Source organism: Myxocyprinus asiaticus, chromosome 12, assembly GCF_019703515.2.
Source record: "Myxocyprinus asiaticus isolate MX2 ecotype Aquarium Trade chromosome 12, UBuf_Myxa_2, whole genome shotgun sequence".
Lineage (NCBI taxonomy): Eukaryota > Metazoa > Chordata > Actinopteri > Cypriniformes > Catostomidae > Myxocyprinus > Myxocyprinus asiaticus.
In genome coordinates, this window is record NC_059355.1 from 21,972,305 (window position 1) to 21,996,981 (window position 24,677).

At 39.1% G+C, this 24,677-nt stretch overlaps 1 protein-coding gene across 3 annotated transcripts in view; it reads right to left on the minus strand.

Annotated features, from left to right (window-relative positions):
* Positions 1-23,546, minus strand: part of LOC127449627 (bromodomain testis-specific protein-like) — a 47,236-nt gene extending 23,690 nt beyond the window's left edge. Inside the window, exons 1-12 of one of the 3 annotated variants that reach the window (XM_051713149.1) lie at positions 23,363-23,546; positions 22,750-23,103; positions 20,582-20,875; positions 20,224-20,361; positions 19,996-20,134; positions 19,734-19,858; positions 10,274-10,633; positions 10,047-10,175; positions 9,708-9,932; positions 5,265-5,440; positions 4,671-4,948; positions 1,940-2,032 (exon numbers count right to left, since the gene is read on the minus strand). In XM_051713149.1, the coding sequence (XP_051569109.1) occupies positions 1,940-2,032; positions 4,671-4,948; positions 5,265-5,440; positions 9,708-9,932; positions 10,047-10,175; positions 10,274-10,633; positions 19,734-19,858; positions 19,996-20,134; positions 20,224-20,361; positions 20,582-20,779 (1,861 nt within the window). In that variant the 5' untranslated portion in view covers positions 20,780-20,875; positions 22,750-23,103; positions 23,363-23,546. Of the gene's footprint in view, positions 1-1,939; positions 2,033-4,670; positions 4,949-5,264; positions 5,441-9,707; positions 9,933-10,046; positions 10,176-10,273; positions 10,634-19,733; positions 19,859-19,995; positions 20,135-20,223; positions 20,362-20,581; positions 20,876-22,749 lie in introns of all 3 variants that reach the window. The other 2 variants (XM_051713150.1, XM_051713148.1) reach the window with 2 other exon arrangements.
* Between the last annotated feature and the right edge of the window lie 1,131 nt (positions 23,547-24,677).

Sequence of the window (24,677 nt, forward strand, 5' to 3'; positions counted from 1 at the left end):
ATATTCACGATATTGTTGAATTTGATATCGTCAGCAAAATCATTGCGATTATATCATGGGTATTCGATGTATTGCCCAGCCCTACTTCTAAATCTAATGACATTGCACTTAAACTTCTTGAACATTCTATTAGACCATTTGCATTTTGACCTTTCTTTATAATAACCAAAGTTTAATCAAATACCACATGAACACAAAGTTTTCCACAGGGAAGCTTAAAGGAGTAGTTCACCCAAAAAATGAAAATTCTCTCATCAATTACTTGCCCTCATACCATCCCAGATGTGTATGACTTACTTTCTTCTGCTGAACACAAAATTTTTTAAAAGAATATCTCAGCTTTGTTAGTCCTCACAATGCAAGAGAATGGTGGCCAGAACTCGGGTCCAAATATTAAATAAAGGCCTCCATGAATCCATTTGACTTCCGTGGTTTAATCCATGTCTTCTGAAGCGATCCAACCAGTTTTGAGTGAGAACAGACCAAAATGTAATTCCTTTTTCACTATAAATCTTGACCACAGTCTCCTTGGCGCTCTGTGCATGCCTCAAGTACTAGAAACAGGGTTCCCACTCTTTTCAACCAATGAATTTCCATGACTTTTCCATGAATTTTCCATGACTTGAAAGCTAATTTCCATGCCCAAACATGTAGCCTTTCATTCTGAAAATGGCACCGCAATCGCATAATTTCAGTGCCCAAAATACTTCGGCAGTGAGCACATAATTTTTCATAATTATATCTGAAATAGGCTTTTGCGTCTTTACTGCAGAGTTAGAGACCTTCACCCATGTTAAAATAATCATTAATTGAAGATATGGTAGCTTGAGCAGTTCCTGCACGTTGGTGTTTTTTTGCTCCTCATGTGGCTGCTCATAGACACCTCCACCATTTTAGAAAGATCAAAAGACTTGCAACATAATTCGCATGCTGCCCGTGTAGGATCCTGATCCTTTGCCAGCTATTTTTCATACCTGGCCATGCTGAGCCAGGCATTGTAAAAGGTGCACTTTCATGGCTTGCTAAACTTAGCTGTAAAATCAAAATTTTACATGCTAAAGTAGCTTATGTGAAGAGAGACACACTTTGAAATAAGCAGGTTAATGACAATTAGCCTGAAAACGTGAATCCTAAAATGGCCGGGGATTAGCGGCACGTCGTTGTCTCTAATTGGTCAGGTATTCTAAATAACATAATATATTTTAAACTCTTCACCGTGTGTTTTTAATCCGGTGCAACACATATTTTAGGACAGAGCATAATAAATAAAAATATATTAACAATAAAATTCCATGATTTTTCCATGACTTTTAAGTTTTAATTAATTTCCATGACTTTTCCAGGCCTGGCAAACACAATTTTAAAATTCCCTGATATTTCCAGTTTTTCCATGACCGTGGGAACCCTGTTGGAAGTGTAACAGAGCTTGAAATCATGACCGTGCCTAGAGACTGCAATGGCAAGATGTACAGAGAAAAAGGAGTTATATATTGTTTATTCTCACCCAAAACCGGCTGGATCGCTTCAGAAGACATTGATTAAACCACTGGAATCTAATGGATTACTTTTGATGCCTTTGTGATATTTGGACCTTCCGAGTTCTTGCCACCCTTCACTTGCATTGTGAGGACCAACAGAGCTGAAATATTCTTCTAAAAATATTAATTTGTGTTTTTTTTTTTAGAAGAAAAAGGTCACATCTGGGATGGCATGAGGGTGAGTAAATGATAAGAGAATTTTCATTTTTGGGTGAACTATCACTTTAACATAATTTAAATGATAAAAAAGTACAAAGTATCTATTCCACTTTATTTACTTAAAAAAAAAAAAAAAAGTATGATTGCATAGTTCAAATGACTGATAGTTATTACACATTCATTAGTTAATACTACTACTACTACTAATAATAATAACAACAACAATAATAAAAACAACTTACTCTTGGCCTTTTTATTGGAGATTGGTTCCCCAGTTATGTTTTGTAGCTCTTTCTCAGTTTCCTTGTTTTTAGACTTCTTTTGTGGCTTTTTACCTGAAAGGAAAAAAACATTTACTCAACTTTAAAGCAACAGGTTTCCCCTATTTTACATGAAATGTAATTAATCCTTGAAATATGGTGGAAATCTGTTCCTTAATAAAATAATTTTTAATGTATTTCAGGCATTGCTAATCTACACAACCCTAAAATGACTGTTGTGCCACAATAGTACAGCCACAATATTAAAACCAACTGCCTAATATTGTGTAGAGAATGGCCAGAATGCTTTGAACTGACAAAATCTATGGTAACTCAGATAACCGGTCTGTACAATTCAGGTAAGATGCGGGTTGGAGCTGTTTTGGCAGCACGAGGGGGACCTACATAATATTAGGCAGGTGGTTTTAATGTTGTGGCATTCTATATATATATATATATATATATATATATATATATATATATATATATATATATATAAATAATATTACACACACACAGTTGTGCTCAAAAGTTTGCATACCCTGGCAGAAATTGTGAAATTCTGGCATAGATTTTGAAAATATGACTGATCAATAAAAAAAAATAATTTAAGGATTTAAAGTCTTTTATTTAAGGATAGTGATCATATGAAGCCATTTATCATCACATAGTTGTTTGGCTCCTTTTTAAATCATAATGGTAACTGATATCACCCAAATGGCCCTGATCAAAAGTTTACATACCCTTGAATGTTTGGCCTTGTTACAGACACACAAGGTGACACACACAGGTTTAAATGGCAATTAAAGGTTAATTTCCCACACCTGTGGCTTTTTAAATTGCAATTAGTGTCTGTGTATAAATGGTCAATGCGTTTGTTAGCTCTCACGTGGATGCACTGAGCAGACTAGACACTCAGCCATGGGGAGCAGAAAAGAACTGTCAAAAGACCTGTGTAACAAGGTAATGGAACTTTATAAAGATGGAAAGGATATAAAAATATATCCAAAGCCTTGAAAATGCCAGTCAGTACTGTTCAATCACTTATTAAGAAGTGGAAAATTCTGGGATCTCTTGATACTAAGCCAAGGTCAGGTAGACCAAGAAAGATTTCGGCCACAACTGCCAGAAGAATTGTTCAGGATACAAAGAAAAACCCACAGGTAACCTCAGGAGAAATACAGGCTGCTCTGGAAAAAGACGGTGTGGTTGTTTCAAGGAGCACAATACAACAATACTTGAACAAAAATGAGCTGCATGGTCGAGTTGCCAGAAAGAAGCCAATGCCACAAAAAAGCCCGGTTACAATATGCCCGACAACACCTTGACATGCCTCACAGCTTCTGGCACACCATAATTTGGAGTGACGAGACCAAAATAGAGCTTTATGGTCACAACCATAAGCGCTATGTTTGGAGAGGGGTCAACAAGGCCTGTAGTGAAAAGAATACCATCCCACTGTGAAGCATGGTGGTGGCTCACTGATGTTTTGGAGGTGTGTGAGCTCTAAAGGCATGGGGAATCTTGTGAAAATTGATGGCAAGATGAATGCAGCATGTTATCAGAAAATACTGGCAGACAATTTGCATTCTTCTGCACGAAAGCTGTGCATGGGACGCTCTTGGACTTTCCAGCACGACAATGACCCTAAGCACAAGGCCAAGTTGACCCTCCAGTGATTACAGCAGAAAAAGGTGAAGGTTCTGGAGTGGCCATCACAGTCTCCTGACCTTAATATCATCAAGCCACTCTGGGGAGATCTCAAACGTGCGGTTCATGCAAGACGACCAAAGACTTTGCATGACCTGGATGCATTTTGCCAAGATTTTGGGGCCTCATAGACAACTATTACAAAAGACTGCACGCTGTCATTGATGCTAAAGGGGGTAATACACAGTATTAAGAACTCATGGTATGCAGACTTTTGAACAGGGGTCATTTTTTTCTTTGTTGCCATGTTTTGTTTTATGATTGTGCCATTCTGTTATAACCTACAGTTGAATATGAATCCCATAAGAAATAGAAGAAATGTGTTTTGCCTGCTCACTCATGTTTTCTTTAAAAATCGTACATATATGCATAAGGGTATGCAAAATTTTGAGCACAACTGTACACACACACACACACACACACACACACGTGTATGTGTGTGTGCGTGTGCACTTTTATAAAATTACAAGCTTCAAATTTCTGTCTCAAACCCTCCAAAAATTGGCCACATTCGCTTTCATTGTGCTTCACTGTAACCTCGGTTTTTGCTTTTTTTTTTTTAAGAGGAGGGGGGACGAGTCAAAATTATTTTTTGTGGTAATCAACATTATGATACAAATGCTGTAGATTGAGCTTAACTTGTATTGAACATGGAATATTCTTTTAAGGCCAAGTATATTTAGATTTGCTGCATGCTGCTACACCTCACATACTACGCATGACAATTTCATCATCAGCGTAGTCGGCCCACAGAGTTGACAGTACTAAAGAGTATCACAAAGCAGTCATTGCATGTGTGCCACACGGGTCCGTACAGGCTTATGGTAATAAGCATACCTTGAAAGGCTAGAACGTTCAACCGTGCCCGAAATGCGATTGCACACAGACCAAATCAATTTGAGATCAACTGCTTTAGTGTGAACAGGCTTTTACTATTTTATTTATTAAGTGCTAAGATATAAAATGCATCTCATATTTAAGAGATGTTAGTAGTGTTACTCACGGTCTCTTTCTTTTGGTTTCTTCCGAAGGCATGTCATGACGTAGCACTCAAGAGCTCGAAGCGTTGAAGGTTTGAGCATCTCAAAATCTATCTCAATCTCCTCAGGGTCCGTGTCCTTGAGGAGAGGCTCTCTCGCCTTGATAATTTGCACTACTTTGCCAAGCTTGTCTCCAGGAAGCTTGTTAATGTCCAGGCTCAGTCTCCGTTTCTCCTCATAAGACATGGGCAAAGCATTAATCTCTTCTTCAGAATCATATTCTCTGCTCTTCTTGTTCCGCCTGGGGACAGAGGTAGTGTGATTTTGATTTCTCTGAGAATAATTTGCATTATAAAACTGAAACTAGATACGTTTAGGTTGGAATGGCCAGGGATTTCTTCATATAATGTTTAGGCCAAATTACGATAATTACAATGATTTTTTCTTTTCTTTTATGATGCATTAAGAACTGTGATCCATTGAGAGTGCCTTTTTGGAATAAGCAGGAAAGACTTGAAAGCTTGTTCCTATAAAGCTTGTCTGAATTTAAATACAAATTCAAATGGGAACAAGGCATTTTAAATCTGTGCGCACACGCAGACAACATATTTCCTTACCCTGATGACTTGTTGCTGTTGGACCTCTTCTGTATTTTTGCTGGTTTCTTCATTTCTTCACCTTTTCGCTTGGACTCTCTCTCCTTCTTTCTCTTCTTCTTGGACTTCTCTCTTTTCTTTGGTTTTAGGAGAGGTGTTTGGGTCAGTAACTGCAGCTGCTCTCGCACTGCTTTCAGCTGGTGAGAAATGTGAGAAGTGGAATTACATAAGACTACACAAACTGAAAAGTTGACATGTAGGGTTGTCACAATACCATAATAATGTCTCTATACTGTAACTTAACTTGTCCTCAGCAAGAGGTCACAATGTTAAACTGCCAAACAAAGTGTTTAAAAATGAAAAAAATAAATACAATAAATATCAAATGAAAGGCAGAGATATGTAAGATATCAAACTATTTATAAAGTAAACTTAAAATTATATTTTACATAAAAAATAAAATAAAAAAAAAAGCCCAAAGCTGTGTCCTCACTTTACGTCAATTCTGTCAGTTTTTGTAATAATCCTGAATAAATCAGACAATGTCATGGTCAGCTATAACTCTGAGTACCCCTTTCACACTTCCTGCAACAATAGGACACGTGGTCTGGTAAATTATATATACTGTATAGATATATATATTTTTTAATATTTTAAACAATGTTTAAGTCTCTGTGGTCACTGCTTCAACATATCAATTCAGTCATTCCCATTGTGATAATTTCTGTTAGAATTGTGGTATAAAGTTTGGCATTTGAGTTAAGGATATAGAGGCAGCTTTAACTGAGGAAAAAAAAAAAATGGATCCAGTGTACAACACAAGGTTAAGATGGAAAAATATTCAAGGTAACACTTTATAATAACTACACGGTATAAAGTATTTGTAAAGCATTAGTTTATAGTAAACTGATCATTTATAAACTATTGTTCCTACATTAATAAGCTACATACAAATAGTTTGATATTTTTTATATTCACTGTAGCAAATGATTTATTATTGTTTAATAAGTTCATTTATAGGCAGTTTGATAATGTTTAACATGAACAAGGCATGAATTCATAGTAAATATAGAAATTATATATATAATTGCATTTACATTTAAACGTATTTGATGTATTTTTACTGTTTTATTAACACCATTAAAGCAATTATTACTTAATATATAGGTCATAAAGCATTGACTAATTGCTAACTAAGCATTTAGTGTGACCAAAAGGGAGACCTGTATATGCATAATTAAACATTTATTAATGATCCATTACTCTGAAAACTTGGCCGTGATATAACCATCTCCACAGCATCTCAATCACAAAGGCTCAAAACAGGCACTAAAGCTTACAAAAAAACACACAAAAAAAAAAAACACAAAAGTACAGGAATAACAGTGAGAGAAGAAAATCCACAGTTTATTAAAAGAGATCCTCTAATTGCTCAAATGCCACTTTAGCATTTTCCATCCTAATAAGCTTTATGAGCAGACTTGTTCTCATTATTGCCGATTAAAATTACTGTTTAATTTCACCAGTGGACCTACTATAAATATTTCATTCAATTTAATCTGATTCCAGAAGGAAAGTCCAAAAATCCCACAGTCTGTGCGCACGCTCAGGAAACAGCCAGCACATCACCACGGTAACATGACAGTGATGAAATGGCCAAAAAAAAAAAAAAAAAAAAAAAAAAAAACAACAGAAATAGGAAAGAGCATGTAATGTTATATTATTGACTTTAAATTATATTTTGCCAATTCAGTGCCTATTAAACTTCAGTGAAAATTTCCTTACTATGCTGCTGAAGTGTACAGGCGACATTGACAATATTTTCTTTCCTAATTCTGCGTTGTTTCCCCAAATTCTTTTTTCCATTACATTTTTTTCTGAATTCCAGGTTTAAAATATATTTATTTAAATCAAAAATATTACTAAAATCAAATGAATTCATAAAGAGCTCAAATAAAATCATTTTTTTGTCAAATAAAATGAGCACAACTGAGAATCACTGTATAAATTAAAAACTTATAGTACATTCAGTACAACAGCACATTTGCTTGTGAAATTTTCAAAAAATTTAAATTATTATTATTATTCAAATGAATATTACATTTGTTCTATGCAGTAGTAATATATTTTTTGTCATAATTTCTTCAAATTCACGCATCCGTTTAAACCAAACTTTTATTTTGATGGGTCACTGTGTCAGTTTCCGTGTCTGTTTGATGGAAGTTTCACACTTTTGGATAAGCAGTTCGCTATGTGGTCAATTGATTGTTACACCGTAAGAGGCTGCAATTGCATTAAATAAATAATCTGGAATGTGCTGCACGCTTCGCATTAAATGAGCATTTCGCTTTCTGTATTCTAATACACAGAAGTCATAATGTGATGTTTTTAGTGGGTCAACGCCTGCACACATCACTTTGAAGCGTGCAACACAAGAGACTGGATATTTCTTTTTGGGGGGGGGGGGGGGTTCTCCCCAATTTGGAATGCCCAATTCCCAATGCGCTCCAATTCCTCATGGTGGCGTAGTGACTCGCTTCAATCCGGATGGCGGAGGACGAATCGCAGTTGCCTCCGCGTCCGAGACAGTCAATCCGCGCATCTTATCACCTGGCTTGTTGAGCGAGTTACCACGGAGACCTAGCGCGTGTAGAGGCTTCAAGCTATTCTCCGCTATTTCCAAGCACAACTCACCACGTGCCCCACCGAGAGCGAGAACCACATTATAGCGACCACAAGGAGGTTAACCTAACGTGACTCTACCCAACCTAGCAAATGGGCCAATTGGTTGTTTAGGAAGCCTGACTAGAGTCACTCAGCATGCCCTGGATTCGAACTTGCGACTCCAGGTGTGGTAGTCAGTGAAAACTGGATATTTCTTAAATGAAATCGCAGGCTGCTGTGGTTTAATAATAAGACTAGGACACATGTACAACACATTTACAAGAACAATGCAATACTGGCCCGAAAGGGCGAAACTAACACTGGCCATACTTACTGTTGAACTATGTTAATAAATGTTTACTTAGGAATATATAGTTCTCACTTTAGATTAGGTCACGAAAAATGCTTAGCTAGCCATTAGTAAGTGCTTTATTATGACCTTTATTAAGCATTAACTGATTTAATAGTAAGTGTTCCAAAAACATTCATATACTTTAACTAAAACATTAAGCAGAAATGTGTATCCAATTCATTACATATTTAATATCTTTATTAATTACGAGTTTATGCTTTCTTCATGTTCTCATAAATACATATTTACCACTGGTTTGCATCAACTAAAATACATCAGTTAGGTATGATTAACAGATGTTTAAGGATGTTTAATAAGGATAAAAATAAACATTATCAAACTGCCTATAAATGAAATTATTAAACAATAAATAATTTGCTAAATTGATAAGAAACAAATAACATAATATTTATATGTAGCTTATTAATGTATTAATAATGAAGGATCAATAATTTATAAATGATTAACTACAAACTAATGCTTTACAAATACTTTATACTGTGCAGTTGTTATAAATTGTTACCATATTCAATTTTGTCAGCTCCAGAATATGAAGTTGTGAATTTCCAGAATAGAATGAAAACAGAAAAAAAAGTATAATGTACACTTAACTCCTTTAGTGAATACCATTATTAGATAAGTAAAGACTTTACACTCTCATTGGATGGATAAAATTAAAATAGCATGCTTTTTAAAAAAATTATTTTACTGTATATGTGCAAATGTATAATGTGTGATAAATAAATCAAATAAAATTAAATTAAATTTAGTGTGTCTGACGGAGTTGACACAGATTATAGTAAGATGTACATTATGAAATGAATAAATGTACATTTTCAGACAAAATGTGTTTTTTGTTTTTTTTAAACCCATTCCCTTACATGGTTTGTTAGCTAAAACATTTGACGACAAATCTATTTCAAATTAATTTAGTATTAAAAAATAAAAAAGTTTTAAAACATATTTTGTCCATTATCTCAAGAATCAGTGATTGAATTAAAATTTGAATATTATTATACAAAATTAATTTAATTTATTCACATTCATGCAGCATTGGAAGTGCACCATTTTTTTTTTATTGTCTGTCCATATAAATGTGTGTCAGATGCAGGTCTTTGGGCATCTTTTATTCTCTTATCAGTGCCTCACACCACAAGCAATGCATTTGAAACCGGTGAGTGAAGATAAAGAGTAAAATTTCTTAAATCTTTTGGGCAGAGTCTGAGCTGCAAATGCCACTAATGAGTTAAGCCAGAAACCACTACAATCTGTCAGTTTTGCTATTGTTCATAAACAGACGATAGTGGTATAGTTTGAAAAACACTGTGGTATCGCCAGTATTTTGAAGCTTGAGTGTCATGGCGTACCATGGCGCCGGTGTACCATGCAACACTAGACTTGAGTATCTATAAGGTGATTCAAATATCTGCAGCGGTGAGGTATCTTACCTGTTCCTCCAGGCTGGCGAGTCTCTGAGCCCTCTCTTCTTCATTCTCCTCCTCAGAGTCTGAGGAGTTGTCTGATGGAGAAGACGATTCGCTGTCACTGCTCTCAGAGCTGGATGGACTGTCTGCTCTCTCTAATTTCTCCTTCTTCGTTCTGTTAGGACCGGGAACTGAGGCTGAATTCCTTGGCTCATCAGGGATCTTCGAGAAGCGTGACTCAAAAACATCCTGGGTAAAAGAAACCAACATAAACCCTGTCAGAAAACCTCCATTTACAAGCAGGGCATATTGCAAAATACAAAATGAGACAACTTAAGGCTTCTAAACAACCCACTAACACACCTGGAGTTTCCTGGCCATGGTCACTACCTCATGGGTAGGTGGATTGTATTTGTAGCAGTTTGAGAACATAAGCCGCATATCTGCAGCAAATTGTAATGCATCTGTGTACTCGTGAGATTCAATTTTTTTCTGTTAAGAATAAAAAAACATGCAAATTACGTCATATAATAGTGAACAAAGATTACCCAGTTACGTTCATAATTTAAAATTTTTTTTAAAATACTTACTCTGATGGTACCCAGATCCATGGGCTGATGAATGATTTCATGATAATCAAGAAGTCCCAGTGCCTCCGCATCCACAGGTTTATAAAAGGGCCAGGCATATGCTGTATGCTTTTTGGCAAACATCTCTTTCAGGATGGCATTGCAGTATTTAAGTCTCTCTGAGAGTTTGGTCTTTCTGCCCACCTGATGCTGTGGTGGTAACTCAGGAAGGTCTTTACAGGGGGGTTTGATGGGTCGGCTGCTGCCTCGTCTGGAGAATAACTTAAGGACTTTTGGTTCTGTTATGCAAGGGGACGACTCAGTGATGGAAGATGCAGTAGGGATTGTAGTGTCTGCTTTCCTTTTCACACCATTTTTCAACTAAAGGAAATGGAGATACATGAATTCAGAATGGTTAAAATACTTTATGGCATTGATTCCCATCCTTTTTTGCCACAAGTTCCCTCACTGCACCATCAGTAAGGCTCAAGTACCTCTTCTTCGACACAAAACAAAAGATGTGTACCAAAGATAAATAACATGTAACATTCTCATTAATATTGATTATTTTTGATCAATCAGTATTGGATATATCTAGGGATGTCCAGATACCATTTTTTTGAGAACGAGTACTGATAATTCATTTTTGGTACTCGCTGATACAGAGTCCACTAACCTTTTTTTTCTGAACTCCATAATCAACAGTTTATTTAAATTGTATCATCAAAATGGTGTTTAAACAAATTAATTAATTAAAACTTGAATCAAATGAAAATATAACAATTAATTTTCAACATAATATTGTATTATTATTTATCAAATGAAGTGCTTATATACAGAACCTCACAGCACAATCCAAAATACAACACTGAAGTTATATTTTGTCAAATAAAGTGCTGCATAACAGAGCATCACAGATGCTACATAGTGCTAAAGTATAATACAATTAATACTGATATATAATAATAATAATAATAATAATAATAATAAATTATTATTAGTAGTAGTAGTAGTAGTAGTAGTAATAGTAGTAGTATAATAGTGAATATTACATAATTTTACAGTAGTGATATATTTCTGTCATACTTTTTCCCAATAAATTTAGCTTTTATTTTGACGAGCTTTTATTTTGAAATGTTTGTGTTGTTTTGACCAAGGAGCTCTGATGTTATGATGATAGCTTCCCACTCTGAAAATGCCAGTCGTTACGTGACTGAAAATGATAATTATACTGCAAAAGGCTGCTATTTAATTAAATACGTACTCTGTATGTGCCTCGTGCTACAACGTGAATTAGCACCCTGTTTACCGTCATCTGCTATAAACGGAGCGCGCAATGCTCATAACAGTGTTTTCCCTGTATGAGCCTTGGAGGAGCTTTAAAAGGTCTGAGCAGCCGGAATCAGCACAACACTGTCTCCACACATTCACAAGCGCTCACATTTGAATTACATGCAAACTATATATTTATCTCATTAAATCACAGCTTTTGCGGTAAATTAATCTCACTAGGACATAACGTGATTTTAATTTGTGGGCTGAACGTTTACGTAATGACATTTGTACGTCAGATGGTTTTGGTTTTTGGTATCGGAACATTTTTCCAAGAACGAGTACCAGTACGTGAGCGTGGTATCGGACCCTAGTTAGATCTGTTGACATCCATTTTTCAATACCCATTAAGGCTGGGCATTAATATAGATTTCCAAATTCTATTCCGATTCACAAGCTCCCAATTCGATTCTGATTAATTTGGATATATTTCAGTAATAATGTACATTTTGCTTACACATGAAAGAAATTCTCTCTCAGCTAATGCTGTTAATTATACAGGGGACCTTGAAACCTTTGATCACATTTCACCTTTTTCAAAATGTTCAAAAGTTCCATATATTTCATCAATAGTTATGTTGTCTTAAAATTACATCTATTATATAGCATAAAATGATTTATTACAAGTGTATTATTTGTACAATTTACTTATTGCGTTGATATGTAGAACAAGTGCTAAATCGGTACTTTTCTATTTAAGACTACCGGCTGTTCAGCCACTGTGAGCACAAATAAAAATAAAGAGAGAGGACACGCAAGTTTTTTTTAACACATCTGTGCTAGTGTAAGTAGAATTAATGTTTCTTTCCTTTTATCAACAACTGACTGTAAAGAACAAAAAGGGTATTAAGAGACATTATGCAATGACAAACTTGTCACGGTCACGGTGAGTCCGCTGGTTTGTTTTCGTTTATCATCACATTCTCTCTGTTGGGTTCAGGTGTCGCTGGCTCGCGTAATCAGTGTTGTCATGGAAGCCGTAATTGTTTCCATGGTAACACTTATCATGCCAGCTTGCTGCAAACGAGCGGCACCTGATCGCCATTAGTTCCCAGGCTTTATCTACCTCCCTCTGTTTTGTGTTCATTGCTCGATTGTTTGTTTGAGTTCTGTTGCTTACCACTCTCTCCCTCTGCCCTAGTATATCCTGTATCTTGTTCTGTGTATTGATTACCAGTCTGCGCTGTGTGCAATGGGATTGTGGTTACCATCCTGCCTATTGCCTCGCCTCCTTTGAAGTTCCCCCTGAGTTTCTCCTCAGCGATACCTCGCTGCACCAGATCTGCTCTGTACACAACCACTAGGCACACAAGCCTACAAACATACTACTCTCTCTGGATTCCTTGAGGATCTACTCTACACGATCACTATGCACAAGCCTAAGAACACACCATCCTTCTCCACGCTGCAGTCGGTGCCGGGTTCCCCTCACAAAGCTTTACCAGCCTAGCTGTGTTTATTAAATAAACTGTTCATTGTTCTCCGCACTTGGATCTTTTGTCACCTTTCCAGAACAATCGAGCCAGAATGGATCCAGCGGAGCAGACTGACCTGCGTGCTGCGCTCGCTCAACAGGGAGCGTTTCTGGGTCACCAGCAGGACCAGATCTCCGCTTCCAACTGCGCCACTGAAATGGTGGCTTCTCAGCTAGCGGAACTCACCACTTTGGTTCAACGCCTCCTGACTCTGACTCCACTGCGGAGGTTCCTTCACCACCACCAGCAGATTCTCCCTAGCCCTGGACGTTCTGAGCCTCATGTCTATTCTCCACCTCCATACTCAGGTGAGGCGGGGTCCTGTCGCACATTCCTCACTCAGTGTTCACTCTGTTTCTTCCTGCAGCCCTCGATGTACTCCACAGAGACAGTTAAGGTCACCTTTGTTATCACGCTGCTGACCAGTGGGGAACTGCTGTATAGGAGAGTCACCACCCTTGCTGCTAGTCTTTCCAGGAGTTTCCGGCTGAGCTTCTGCGCATTTTCGATGGATCTGTACATGGACAAGAAGCTTCAAGGATTCTATCCAGTTTGACTCAGGGTAACCGTTCGGTGGCAGACTATGCTATCGAGTTCCACCCTCTCACCGCTTCCGCCGAGTGGAATGAGGCAGCCCTTTGGAGTCGGTTCCTGGTTGGTTCGTCAGACACGATCCACAAATTGGTTTACACTCTGGATTTGCCTTCCCATTTTGACGATCTGGTTGCTCTGACCATAAGGGTTGACCAATGCCTTGCACTTCCGACGCAGTTGATGCCTCCTAGGTCGGCTGACCGTTACCATCCTCCCACTCCTGTGGACGGGGTCTCAGAGCAACCACCCGAAGCAGACCCAATGCAGATCGGGAGGACATGCTTATTTCAGAGAGAGAGGCAGCGGCGTATGTCCAAGGGGCTTTGTCTCTACTGTGCTGGTCCTGGTCAAGTCGTCGCCAATTGTCCGGTAAAAGCCCCCGCTCGCCGGTAGACAAGGGGTTACTGGCAAGCGCAACTCTCCTGAGCAAAAACCCCACACAATGACCTGTTCACCCGGCCCGGCTGCAGCACGGATCGACTATGCACTCTGTTTCCACCCTGGTTGACTCCGGAGCGGAGGGAAACGTAATTGATGCTGCCACAGCTTCCAGGTGACAGATTCCGGTGGTAAAGTTGGCCGAACCTATTACGGCATACTCCTTTAGGGGCTCATCCCTGTCGACCGTCACCCATTCTACGAAGTCACTCGCCCTCATCACGGGGAACCATACTGAGCAACTCTCTATTCTGCTGGTCCGCTCTCCCTCTGCACCAGTGGTACTTGGGTATCCTTGGGTGGCAACACACAATCCACACTTTGACTGGTTAACAAATTCTGTTCTAGCCTGGAGTCCCTTTTGTCTCACCCATTGTCTTAACTCTGCTGTCTCTCCTGTCCAGTCTTGTGTGTCTTTTCAGGATGAACCAGCAGATTTATCCGGTGTACCCGTGGCATACCACGATCTGGGGGCGGTGTTCAGTCGGTCCCATGCCACGACCCTTCCTCCTCATCACCTATATAATTGCGCAATCGATCTACACCCTAGGACTTCTCTACAAGATTGGTTGTATTCGCTCTCTACTCCCGAGAGGGAGGCCATGAATAAATATATTACTGATTCTCTGGCAGCCGGTCTCATCTGCCCTTCCACTTCTCTTCTTCCTCTGCAGGGGCAGGGTTCTTCTTCATGGGGAAGAAGGACGGCTCGCTTAAACCCTGCATAGATTATCGGGAGCTGAATGATATCACGGTAAAGAATTGCTATCCTTTGCCGTTGACGTCTTCAGCTTTTGAACTCTTGCAGGGGGCGTCCGTCTTTACGAAGTTGGACCTACGCAATGCTTATAACCTGATTCGGATCAGGAAGGGAGATGAGTGGATGACAGCCTTTAACACCCATAGGGGGCACTTTGAATATTCAGTCATGCCATTTGGATTGGTCAAAACCCCGGCTGTCTTCCAGGGGTTCATGAATGACGTGCTTCGGGACATGGTCAATCGATTCATTTTTGTTTATTTAGATGACATTCTGATCTTCCCCCAGAATATGGAGGACCGTGTTCAGCACGTCAAGCAGGTGCTTCAGCGACTGCTAGAGAACTGACTGTTCGTTAAGGTGGAGAAGTGTGTTTTCCATGCGCAATCCGTTCCGTTCCTGGGTTTCATTGTTTCGTTCAAGGGAGTGCGCATGGACCCTGTTAAAGTAGTTTCTGATTGGCCAACCCCAGACTCCTGCAAGTCCTTGCAAAGATTTCTGGGGTTCGCTAATTTTTACTGACACTTCATCAGAGACTTCTGTCAGCTCGCCGCACCTCTGATGGACCTTACATACTAAGTTCTGTTGGTCCTCGTTGACTGAGGCCATTTTTTCCAAATTAAAACAGAGGTTTACCACCGCTCCCATTCTAACTTCTCCTGATCCGTCACGTCATAACCTGTAGTGGAGGTGGATGCGTCAGAGGTCAGAGTCAGTGCTGTCCTGTCTCAGCACTCTCCTTCGGACAGGAAGATGCATCCGTGTGCTTTTTTTTTTGTTTGTTTTTTTTTTTTCGCACCATCTGTCCCCAGCTGAACGGAGTTACGACATCAGTAATAGGGAGTTGTTGGCAGTCAGATTGGCCTTGGGTGAGTGGCGTCACTGGTTAGAGAGTTCGGGGGCACCTTTCGTAGTCCGGACCGACAAAAAGACATTTGAGTATATCCATGGAGCTAAACGTCTTAACTCCAGACAGGCCCGTTGGGCGCTGTTTTTCACCCGGCTCGACTTCATTTTATCCTACCGTCCGGGCTCCAAAAACACCAAGCCTGATGTCCTTTCCCGGTGTTTTGAAGTCGGGACCATCACCACCCTTCCAGATACCGTTCTCCCCACCTCCTGGGTGGTGGACATCGTGTCCTGGGATGTGGAGTCTAAAGTCCGTTCCACACTACGTAACACCACCTCGCCCACCTGATGCCCAGCAGGTCTGTTATTCATTCTGCAGTCAGTATGGACACACGTTTTCCGGTGGGGCCACTCATCCAATGTCGCCTGTCATCCAGGGGCTGCTCATACTCAGGCGCTCATTAGACAGCGATTCTGGTAATGTTCATAGTTACGTTTCCATCTGCCCTGTCTGTGCCGCTAACAAGACTTCCTGTCAGCCTCCGGCCGGGCTCCTCCACCCGCTGTCAGTCCCTTCGAGACCGTGGTCTCACATTGCCATAGTCTTTGTTCCCGGTCTCCCCCCTTCCCATGGCAACACGGTTATCATGACCGTGGTGGACCATTTTTCGAAGGGGGCCACCCAGTCTATGTGGTTTCTGACAGAGGACCCCAGTTTGTGTCATGGTTTTGGGCAGAATTCTGCTGACAGCTGGGGGCTACTGTAAGTCTGTCCTCTGGGTTTCATCCACAGACTAATGGGCAGGCAGAGCAGGTGAACCAAGAGCTTGAAAAGACCCTGCGTGGCGTCGCTTCCTGTAATCAGTCTTCTTGGAGCTCTCATTTAGCCTGGGTTGAGTATGCCCACAATTCCTCTCCGTCGTCGTCTACGGGGCTATCACCTTTCCAGTGTTGCCTAGGTTACCAGCCCCCTCTGTACCCTGCCCAAGGTCCCGTCCACGCACACCTTCATCAAACGGTGCCTGGCGAATAGCCAGAGAAGCCCTCCGGACTGGCGCATGTATTAAGAAGTCAGCAGATCCCCACCGGTCTAAACCTCCAGCTTACGTCTGCGGGCAGAAGGTCTGGTTGTCTACCAAAAATATTCCTCTCTGACTCCCCTCACGTAAGCTGGGGCCCAGATTCATTGGGCCTTTTCCCATCACTAAGGTCATTAGCCCGGTGGCGGTGCATCTCAAACTGCCCCCTTTCCTTAGTCGTGTCCACCCAGTGTTCCACGTTTCCTGTGTCAAACCCGTTGTCCAATCTAGCCTTCACCCTTCCGCACCCGTCCCACCCCCCCACCACGTCTGGTGGAGGGCGCCCAAGCTTATTCCGTCAGATGGTTACTCTACGTCAGACGCAGAGGAGTTCAGTACCTGGTGGACTGGGAGGGCTATGGTCCTGAGGAGAGATGCTGGGTCCCAGCTCTTGATGTTCTGGACCACACCCTCATCGATCAGTTCCATCTCCATCGTGGTAACTCTTCTGGGCACGCCAAGGGAGGTACTGTCATGGTCTTGGTGAGTCCGCTTGTTTGTTTTCGTTTGTCATCACGTTCTCTCTGTTGGGTGCAGGTGTCGCTGACTCACGTAATCAGCATTGCCATGGAAGCCGTGATTGTTTCCATGGTAACGCTGATCATGCCAGCTTGCTGCGAACGAGTGGCACCTGATCGGCATTAGTTCCCGGGCTACATCTATCTCCCTCTGTTTTATGCTCGTTTGTTTGAGTCCTGTTGCTTACCACTCTCTCCCTCTGCCCTAGTATATCCTGTATCATGTTCTGTGTATCGGTTACCAGTCTGCGCTGTGTGTGCCAGGATTGTGTACCATCCTGCCTGTTGCCTTGCCTCCTTTGTTTCATCTGAGTTTCTGCACACGATCACTATGCACACAGGCTTACGAACATACCATCCTTCACCACGCTGCAGTCGGTGCTTGGTTCCCCTCTCAAAGCTTTACCAGCCTAGCTGTGTTTATTAAAAAAAACTGTTCATTGTTCTCCTCACTTGGATCTTTAGTCTCATCTTTCCTGACAAAATTTATTGCGTGGATCTCATCTTTTGACACACATTAGCCTACAAATCAAACATTTATGGTGCCTAAATTTACACAAGAGTAAAAAATTTATATCGGGATTGTTCAAATGAAGATAGAGATTAATTTGAAAAATTTATATTTTATCCATATCTAATGCTTATATTAATTTTAAGACATTCACTTGTTCGGTCAAAATCCAGTTCTTTTCGCATACCCCCTGGAACCTGCTTACATACCCAACATTGGGAATCACTGCTTTATGGGATGCTTTAATCTTATTCTAATTTGAAAAGGTAAAGATTTCCATGTCGGAGCTCTAGGAAACCACTTGAGGGCTTTTCACACTTGAAAACGTTTACCCGGGGTTTAGAATAACCCGGGGTTAACAGATTCCTGGGTTATTCTGTTTCATGTTTCACACTTTTCATACTTTAACCTGGAGTAATAATTTAATTCTGGGTATTCATGTTCTTATTTTTAACATTGTACATTTGTAAACCCCACAGGTTAACGTTCTTATTTGCATATATGCAGTGTCGATAACAATGATTGTGAATACAGCTCACAACGGACATGCAACCATCAATGGAGACGCTCTGCTCTTCTGTGGAAATGTCGCCAAGCAATTCAGCTCTGTTTGTCTTTCGTCTTCAAAACGGTGTAAAAAGCCCTTTTGTGTGAGTCAATTTAAGGGTTAATTCACCTATAAATGAAAATTATGTCAATTTACTCACCCAAATGTTGTTCCAAACCAAATGCCTTTCTTTCGTGGAACACAAAAGGAGAATTTTAGGCAGAATGTAAGCCTCAGTCACCATTCACTTTCATATCATGTAAAATAGATTCAATGAAAGCTAACATTCTGCCTAAAGCCCTATTCGGACAGGATTAATTTTCTAAACATTTGAGTTGCAATTATTATCACCCAACATCTGTGATTTCATGTACCGTTTTGGGCAGGACTAAGATCTCAGTTTACTACAGAGGTGGGAGTGTCTGTTTTCTAGATGTGAGTGTTACAGAAGGTTGAACACATTGAATTAATTTAGGTGATAATTTATCTTTTAAACTTTGCTTAAATGTAAATTACTTATTTAAAAAAATATTTTTTTAATAACTAATTTATTGATTTAATTGTAATTAATTATACATAATAAATTACTTGAGAAGTTTATTTTAAAAGTTTTTTTAAAATGAGTTTATTGAAGTGGCTGCTTGTATTAAAACCCACTGAAATAAACAATATTTATCTGTGAATTATATAATTACAACATTACATACTCGAACTGAAAAATTAAGGCGAGTATCTTACCTGAAGCTGATATTACAGTGGCCAGTCTTAGCAGTTTCCACAATTTGGCTCTCCTTGATTTTATTTTCAGATTTTTTCGTCAGATGGCAAAAAAAATAAAAAAATCTACATACATTTTGAAAGGTGCACAGCAGGTAGAAGATTGGCGTGCATACATATGATCTTTACGGTAGTACATGTAGTTCAAAATACATGAAGCGTTGTGAAAATTCAATATCGGCAATCACAGACATTCACATTCTGACGGGATTAGATTTCTCAGAGGACCCTTGAGCTAGCCCAAAAACAGTAGGTAATTTGCTCTGGAATTTTTATAGAGGTTGTGTGAGAAGAACAAACACTTGTCAGATTCGGACAGGATTAAAATCACAAAGTACGCCTGTGAAACACAAATTTCCCTAACCTCCTCAGGGAAAACTAGTCCCATCCGAATTGAGCTTAACATCCCCTTTTGAGTTTAACAGAAGAAAAAAAAAATATGAATACAACATGGTGTAAATGACCAAATTTTCATTTTTTTATTACTATTTTCATATTCATTTTTTCAATTTTCATCCCTTTTAAGATACGGTCACTGTGCTAATGTATTACCAAATAACTTCATAATCAAAAATGTCTAGGTGGTGTAAGTGGAACTGACTTTGGCTTTGAGATGAGCAGACAAGGGGGCAGAGGGAATTGTGTGGAGAGCATCAGAAGGGATGACAGTCACGGTCTGCTGGAAGACCACCTCAGACACTGGAGACTGTGGCCTCATCTTTAACCCTGCAAAAATGTACACTTGATTATACCAAGCATACACCAACGTTAGAAAAACAAAGTCTACTCATTATATAGCATGTTAAAATCTTTTACATATTATTTTAAGACCATGTAAATAGGACTGAAAAGGCCTTCATTACCTGCTGGCCTCCTCCCTCCTTTGACAGGAGCTTTATTGGTCAGAGCAGAGATCTCACACTCATCCTGAGGCATCTGTGCCACCTTCTCCAGGAAAAGCTTCTCAAGATCTTGTGCCATCAGAACAATATCATCTCCTGGCTGGAAACAAAGAATGTATGAGACCAAACTTTGCATAATAAACCTTAAATTTGAAGCAACATTTCACAAAATGAGAGCAGAGTTCTCACCCGATTATACACATAACAGTTTGTGAACATGGTGTTGAAGTCTTCAACACACTCCATTGCCTTCCAGTAATAATTGTTCTCAAGGCGCCTTTTAATGGTGCTCAAGTCCATTGGGTTCTTGATGATTGTATAATAGTCCTAAATTGAAAGTGAAAATGCTGCGATTATCAGAAGCCTTGAGAAATATTTTCAAAACTTAAATGTGCACTGCACACCTTAATGCAAACATGTAAATGCTGCTATATTAACTTGCATTTACAAAGTAATAAATAAATAAAATGGCTTTAAATTAAAATCTAAGGTTTAATCTTGTACTTTTAAGGTAGGACACAAAGGATCCTTGGACTTGGAGACTTACTGGCAAATTAAGTCTGACAGCGTCAACAGGCTGTCTAAAGGGCCAGGAGAAGTGATGTCTCCACAGGGCCTTAATCACCACCTTCTCTAGATACTGCAGTTGGTTGGTGAGGCGTCCAGGCTTCTTGGGGTTCTTGTACTCAGGGGGAGGGGGATTTCCATTCATGATGAAATTATGTGGGGGTTTCGCGTCAGACATCGTCTGGACTGATTCAGGGAGTGACAGGTGTGGAAAGGGTTTTTGCAGTTACGCCTAGTTAGCTCTGCGTGTATTACACTTCCACTGCCTGCGCCACTGTAAACAGGAAGAGCATCGTCAACATCCTCATTCCATTCTGCACTGCTGTTTATTAGCTTGTTTCATGCAGTTCAGAAAAAGCAGCACAGCCTGTCTGAACCACACAAGTCCATTTGAGCAAACGCCGATTCAATTTATGTTATTTTGTGACAATACACAATGTCAATAAAAGTATCAAGAGAACTACCGTACTGTGTAAATTAAAGAGGAAACCATAGTTTATCAAAAATAACACTGTGAATCAGTGCGTTTCATATGGTATGCACTGCCCCGTTGTGCAATGCATGAACACAACAGCGCTTTTCAGTGCCACTGCGGATTTTATGTACCCCAAATTACACTTTAAAAAAAAGAAAACAAAAAAGAAACCGTTGCATAAGGAAAATTGTCTGCCAAAAATGATTTTAAAATAACTTTGCACATGCTAACATCTTGCCTCAGATAAAAAAAAAAAAAAAAAAAAAAAATTACAAATAATAAAATTATTACAAAAAGAAACGGAAAGGAGAGATGCAAGTCATCGTGCTTGATCATTGCATTTTCAAAACATAAAACAAATCTAGGTGGCCATTACATCACGCTTTCATGAAATCTGGTAATTGAGTTGTCAAAAAAAACACAAAAAAAAACATTACTTATCCATTTAGTACTAGTACGTCAACAATTCCACTACACTGCATCTCTTTAGAAGCAATTTATTTAATAATAAATTGGGACAACGTTGAGAGAGAGAGAAAAAAAAAAAACAGTAATAGAAATCGCGTGATTTTGCAAAATTGCCTCGGGGCAAGCCGTATTCTACACAACTGCAGGTTATGCCTAATCCAGGTTTTATAATTAACCTATACCACTTACCCCAAACTAAATGATCATCCTTGGCTCAGTGAAATTTGTTTATTCTTTACTAAAAATAAAAATAATAAATAAAATTAACAAGTTACAATGATATTTCGGTGTATTTTATTCAAAAAACAGTTTTACAAGAACCTATAAATACCCCCGAGGATTTACAAAATTGTGTACAAGAAAAACAATTGGATAAAAAAAAAAAAAAAAAAAAAAATTCAATTTTATTTATAATCTATAACAAAAACATCAGTTTACAATTACACACTTATATACGAAGGATTGAAAGAGAGAGAGAGAGAAAGAGAGAGAGAGAGAGAGAGTCTATTTCACCGACAGTCCACTTGAAAGAAAAGAAACAAAAAGTACAAAAAACTATTTATTTTCTACCAAAGTTTACAATTCGTATTTACAAAAGTTACGAGGTTGTGACAATTTATCCTTGTTTAGTGTGGTCAATTGCATGCCAGTTTGACAATTTCGAGATCAGTCTAGGCACACACGGATTTAAAAAAAAAAAAAAAAAACATCTACTCAGACACAATCATCACCAAAATCATATTGAAATAGAACTCAGTCCCATATTCTCAGTGGATAAAGGGACTTATTAAAAAAAAAAAAAAAAATCTCGTCGTCTTTACACAATCCACGGCCATGCGTTACATAAACCTCATGACCTCTGCTGGATGACGCAATCCAATCTTCCGGCTCAATATGAACTGCACAGAAGTGTCAGCTCTGCTTAAACAATTCCTTTTATGGGTACGTTGACATTGTGCAAGCACAAAATACCCATTTCGGTTGATAAAATTAAACAAATGACCAATCAGTGTATATTTACATGAATTATCCCATTAATCGTGCAAGCAAGCCTCGAGACACAAAATGTCGCCCGGCTAGCTTTAGCACACTAGCCACACGTTACCCCGCCCCGTGAGATGTTGACAATGAGCTCAGAAACAGTCCCTCCCATAACCAATCCGCCAGCTAAATGAAGCCAGCTCAACCTGGACTCAAAATGTTACCTTTCCGTCTCTGGCACAAACAAAGTTTAAACTGGCGAACTGAGACAGACGCTGCAGTGCCGGAGTAGCTCTGCTGGAAAACTTCACCAACCAAGAAGTCTTGTTGATGCTTTGCGCCCGGAAAAAAGCATCCAAGAAAACATTTTCACGATTTCGTTTTTAATCTACTTTTCAACGCCAACAGAACAAGCTAACACAGTATATATGCGTTTTAAATAATCTGTTTCTTAGAAAGGTTAGTCATCAATGGCGGACGTCTCTAACAGCAACCGCCTGGTATTTATACCCTCCTGCTGAAAGCGCGCAATCCCATTGGACGAGACTCCTCACGTGCTCCCTCCTTCGCCCTCGCGCCTTTAACAATGAGAAAAATACTGCATTAAAGACGTGTCATCGAAACGTGACTTGATTTATAACCCTTTAAAACACCAAAAAGCTTTTTAAGAGTTGAACACATTTTATTTATACGACAGGCGGACGAACACACAAAAAAAGTAAGAGTATTTTTTAAAAGTGCGACATAACTGGTCTCCGGATATCACATGACCATTCTAGAACATTCTGTCGATCGCTATAGCTCGGTTCCTCTCTTTAATGTCTGTTAAATGATTACATTGTGTCTCATTTCCGTGGCTTTGGCTGTCAGCTTCTGATGAGCGTTGGACATCGGTCATCTCTGCAGCTTGAAAATTCTCTCAAAGAGAACTATCTATGCTATGATACAGAACTGCAGAGGGGAGGCGAGGATCATCGGACGCGCATGCGCTCTTTCTGGTCAATGATTGGCCATAATTTGACGCTCGACTGACGCCGTGCTTTTTTTGTGTGTTGTTAGAATCTCATTATGTAAAAAGTAAAACAAAAAATAAAAACACTAAAACAAGTTTTAAAGGAGTTGCAATTTACGTAAACGATTACATCTGGTAGTTTTATTATTACCATTGATGTCACTTGCACAAAGTACTTTCTGTTTCGTTGTGGCATTTAATAAAAAAAAGAAAATGAAAAAAACAAAGATTTACATCACTGTTTTTTTGTTTTGTTTTGTTTGTTTGTTTGTTTTTCATTTGGCTTTTATTCGGGCTAGTGATTAATTATGTTTCGTGGATGTGCATGGTAGATAAAATCAGGCTGGTAAATGTATCTTTAAATTATTAATTTGTATTAATTAATAATTTAAATTAAACTTTAAAATTAATTATTTTTTTAAATACAACGATTTGTGTACTCACTTATTTGTAATTACTGGCTCTCTGTAAATGTCCCTATAAGAAATAATGACTATAAACGAAAGAGCTCTTAAGTGTATAAAGAATGAATTATTAGTCCACTTATTCTGTAACCTGATTTAAAACAAACTTTCCATAAGAGGGCAGCATATGCCCAATTTTGGTTACAAAAAAAAAAAAAAAAAATGTGTACAAAATTTGAGAATTACTTATGAATAACCTCACAGCTACTGAAGAGGCCTACAAATATAACTGCACAAGCCAAAAGGTTCAGCAGTGGCCTCTACTTGCACTGATTTTATAAATATTTAGCAAGAGCTATAGGCTATGACATATGTCATATGTGTTGATTCATATTGTCATGTTTATTTTTTTATCCTTATTTTGGTCTTTAAACTAACTTCAAGGGAAATCTATGAGTTGATGTAGACAAACATCCCCTGTAGTTGCTCAGACTTCGGACAGAAGTCTCAATCATACCAAGTGGCTTCCAAGATCAAGAGGTCAGCGCCCAGCAATTCACATGAGTCACTTCTCATATGTGAGGAAGTGTTCTATAGAAAAACACTTTCACAGACACAGATCTAGGAAGATCAGGACATTACCAAGAATGGAGAAGGGATAGATAGGGCTATCTAGCTATTACACATGCAGAATACTTGGTGAACCCCTGCTTGTTTAAAATAACACCCACAGATG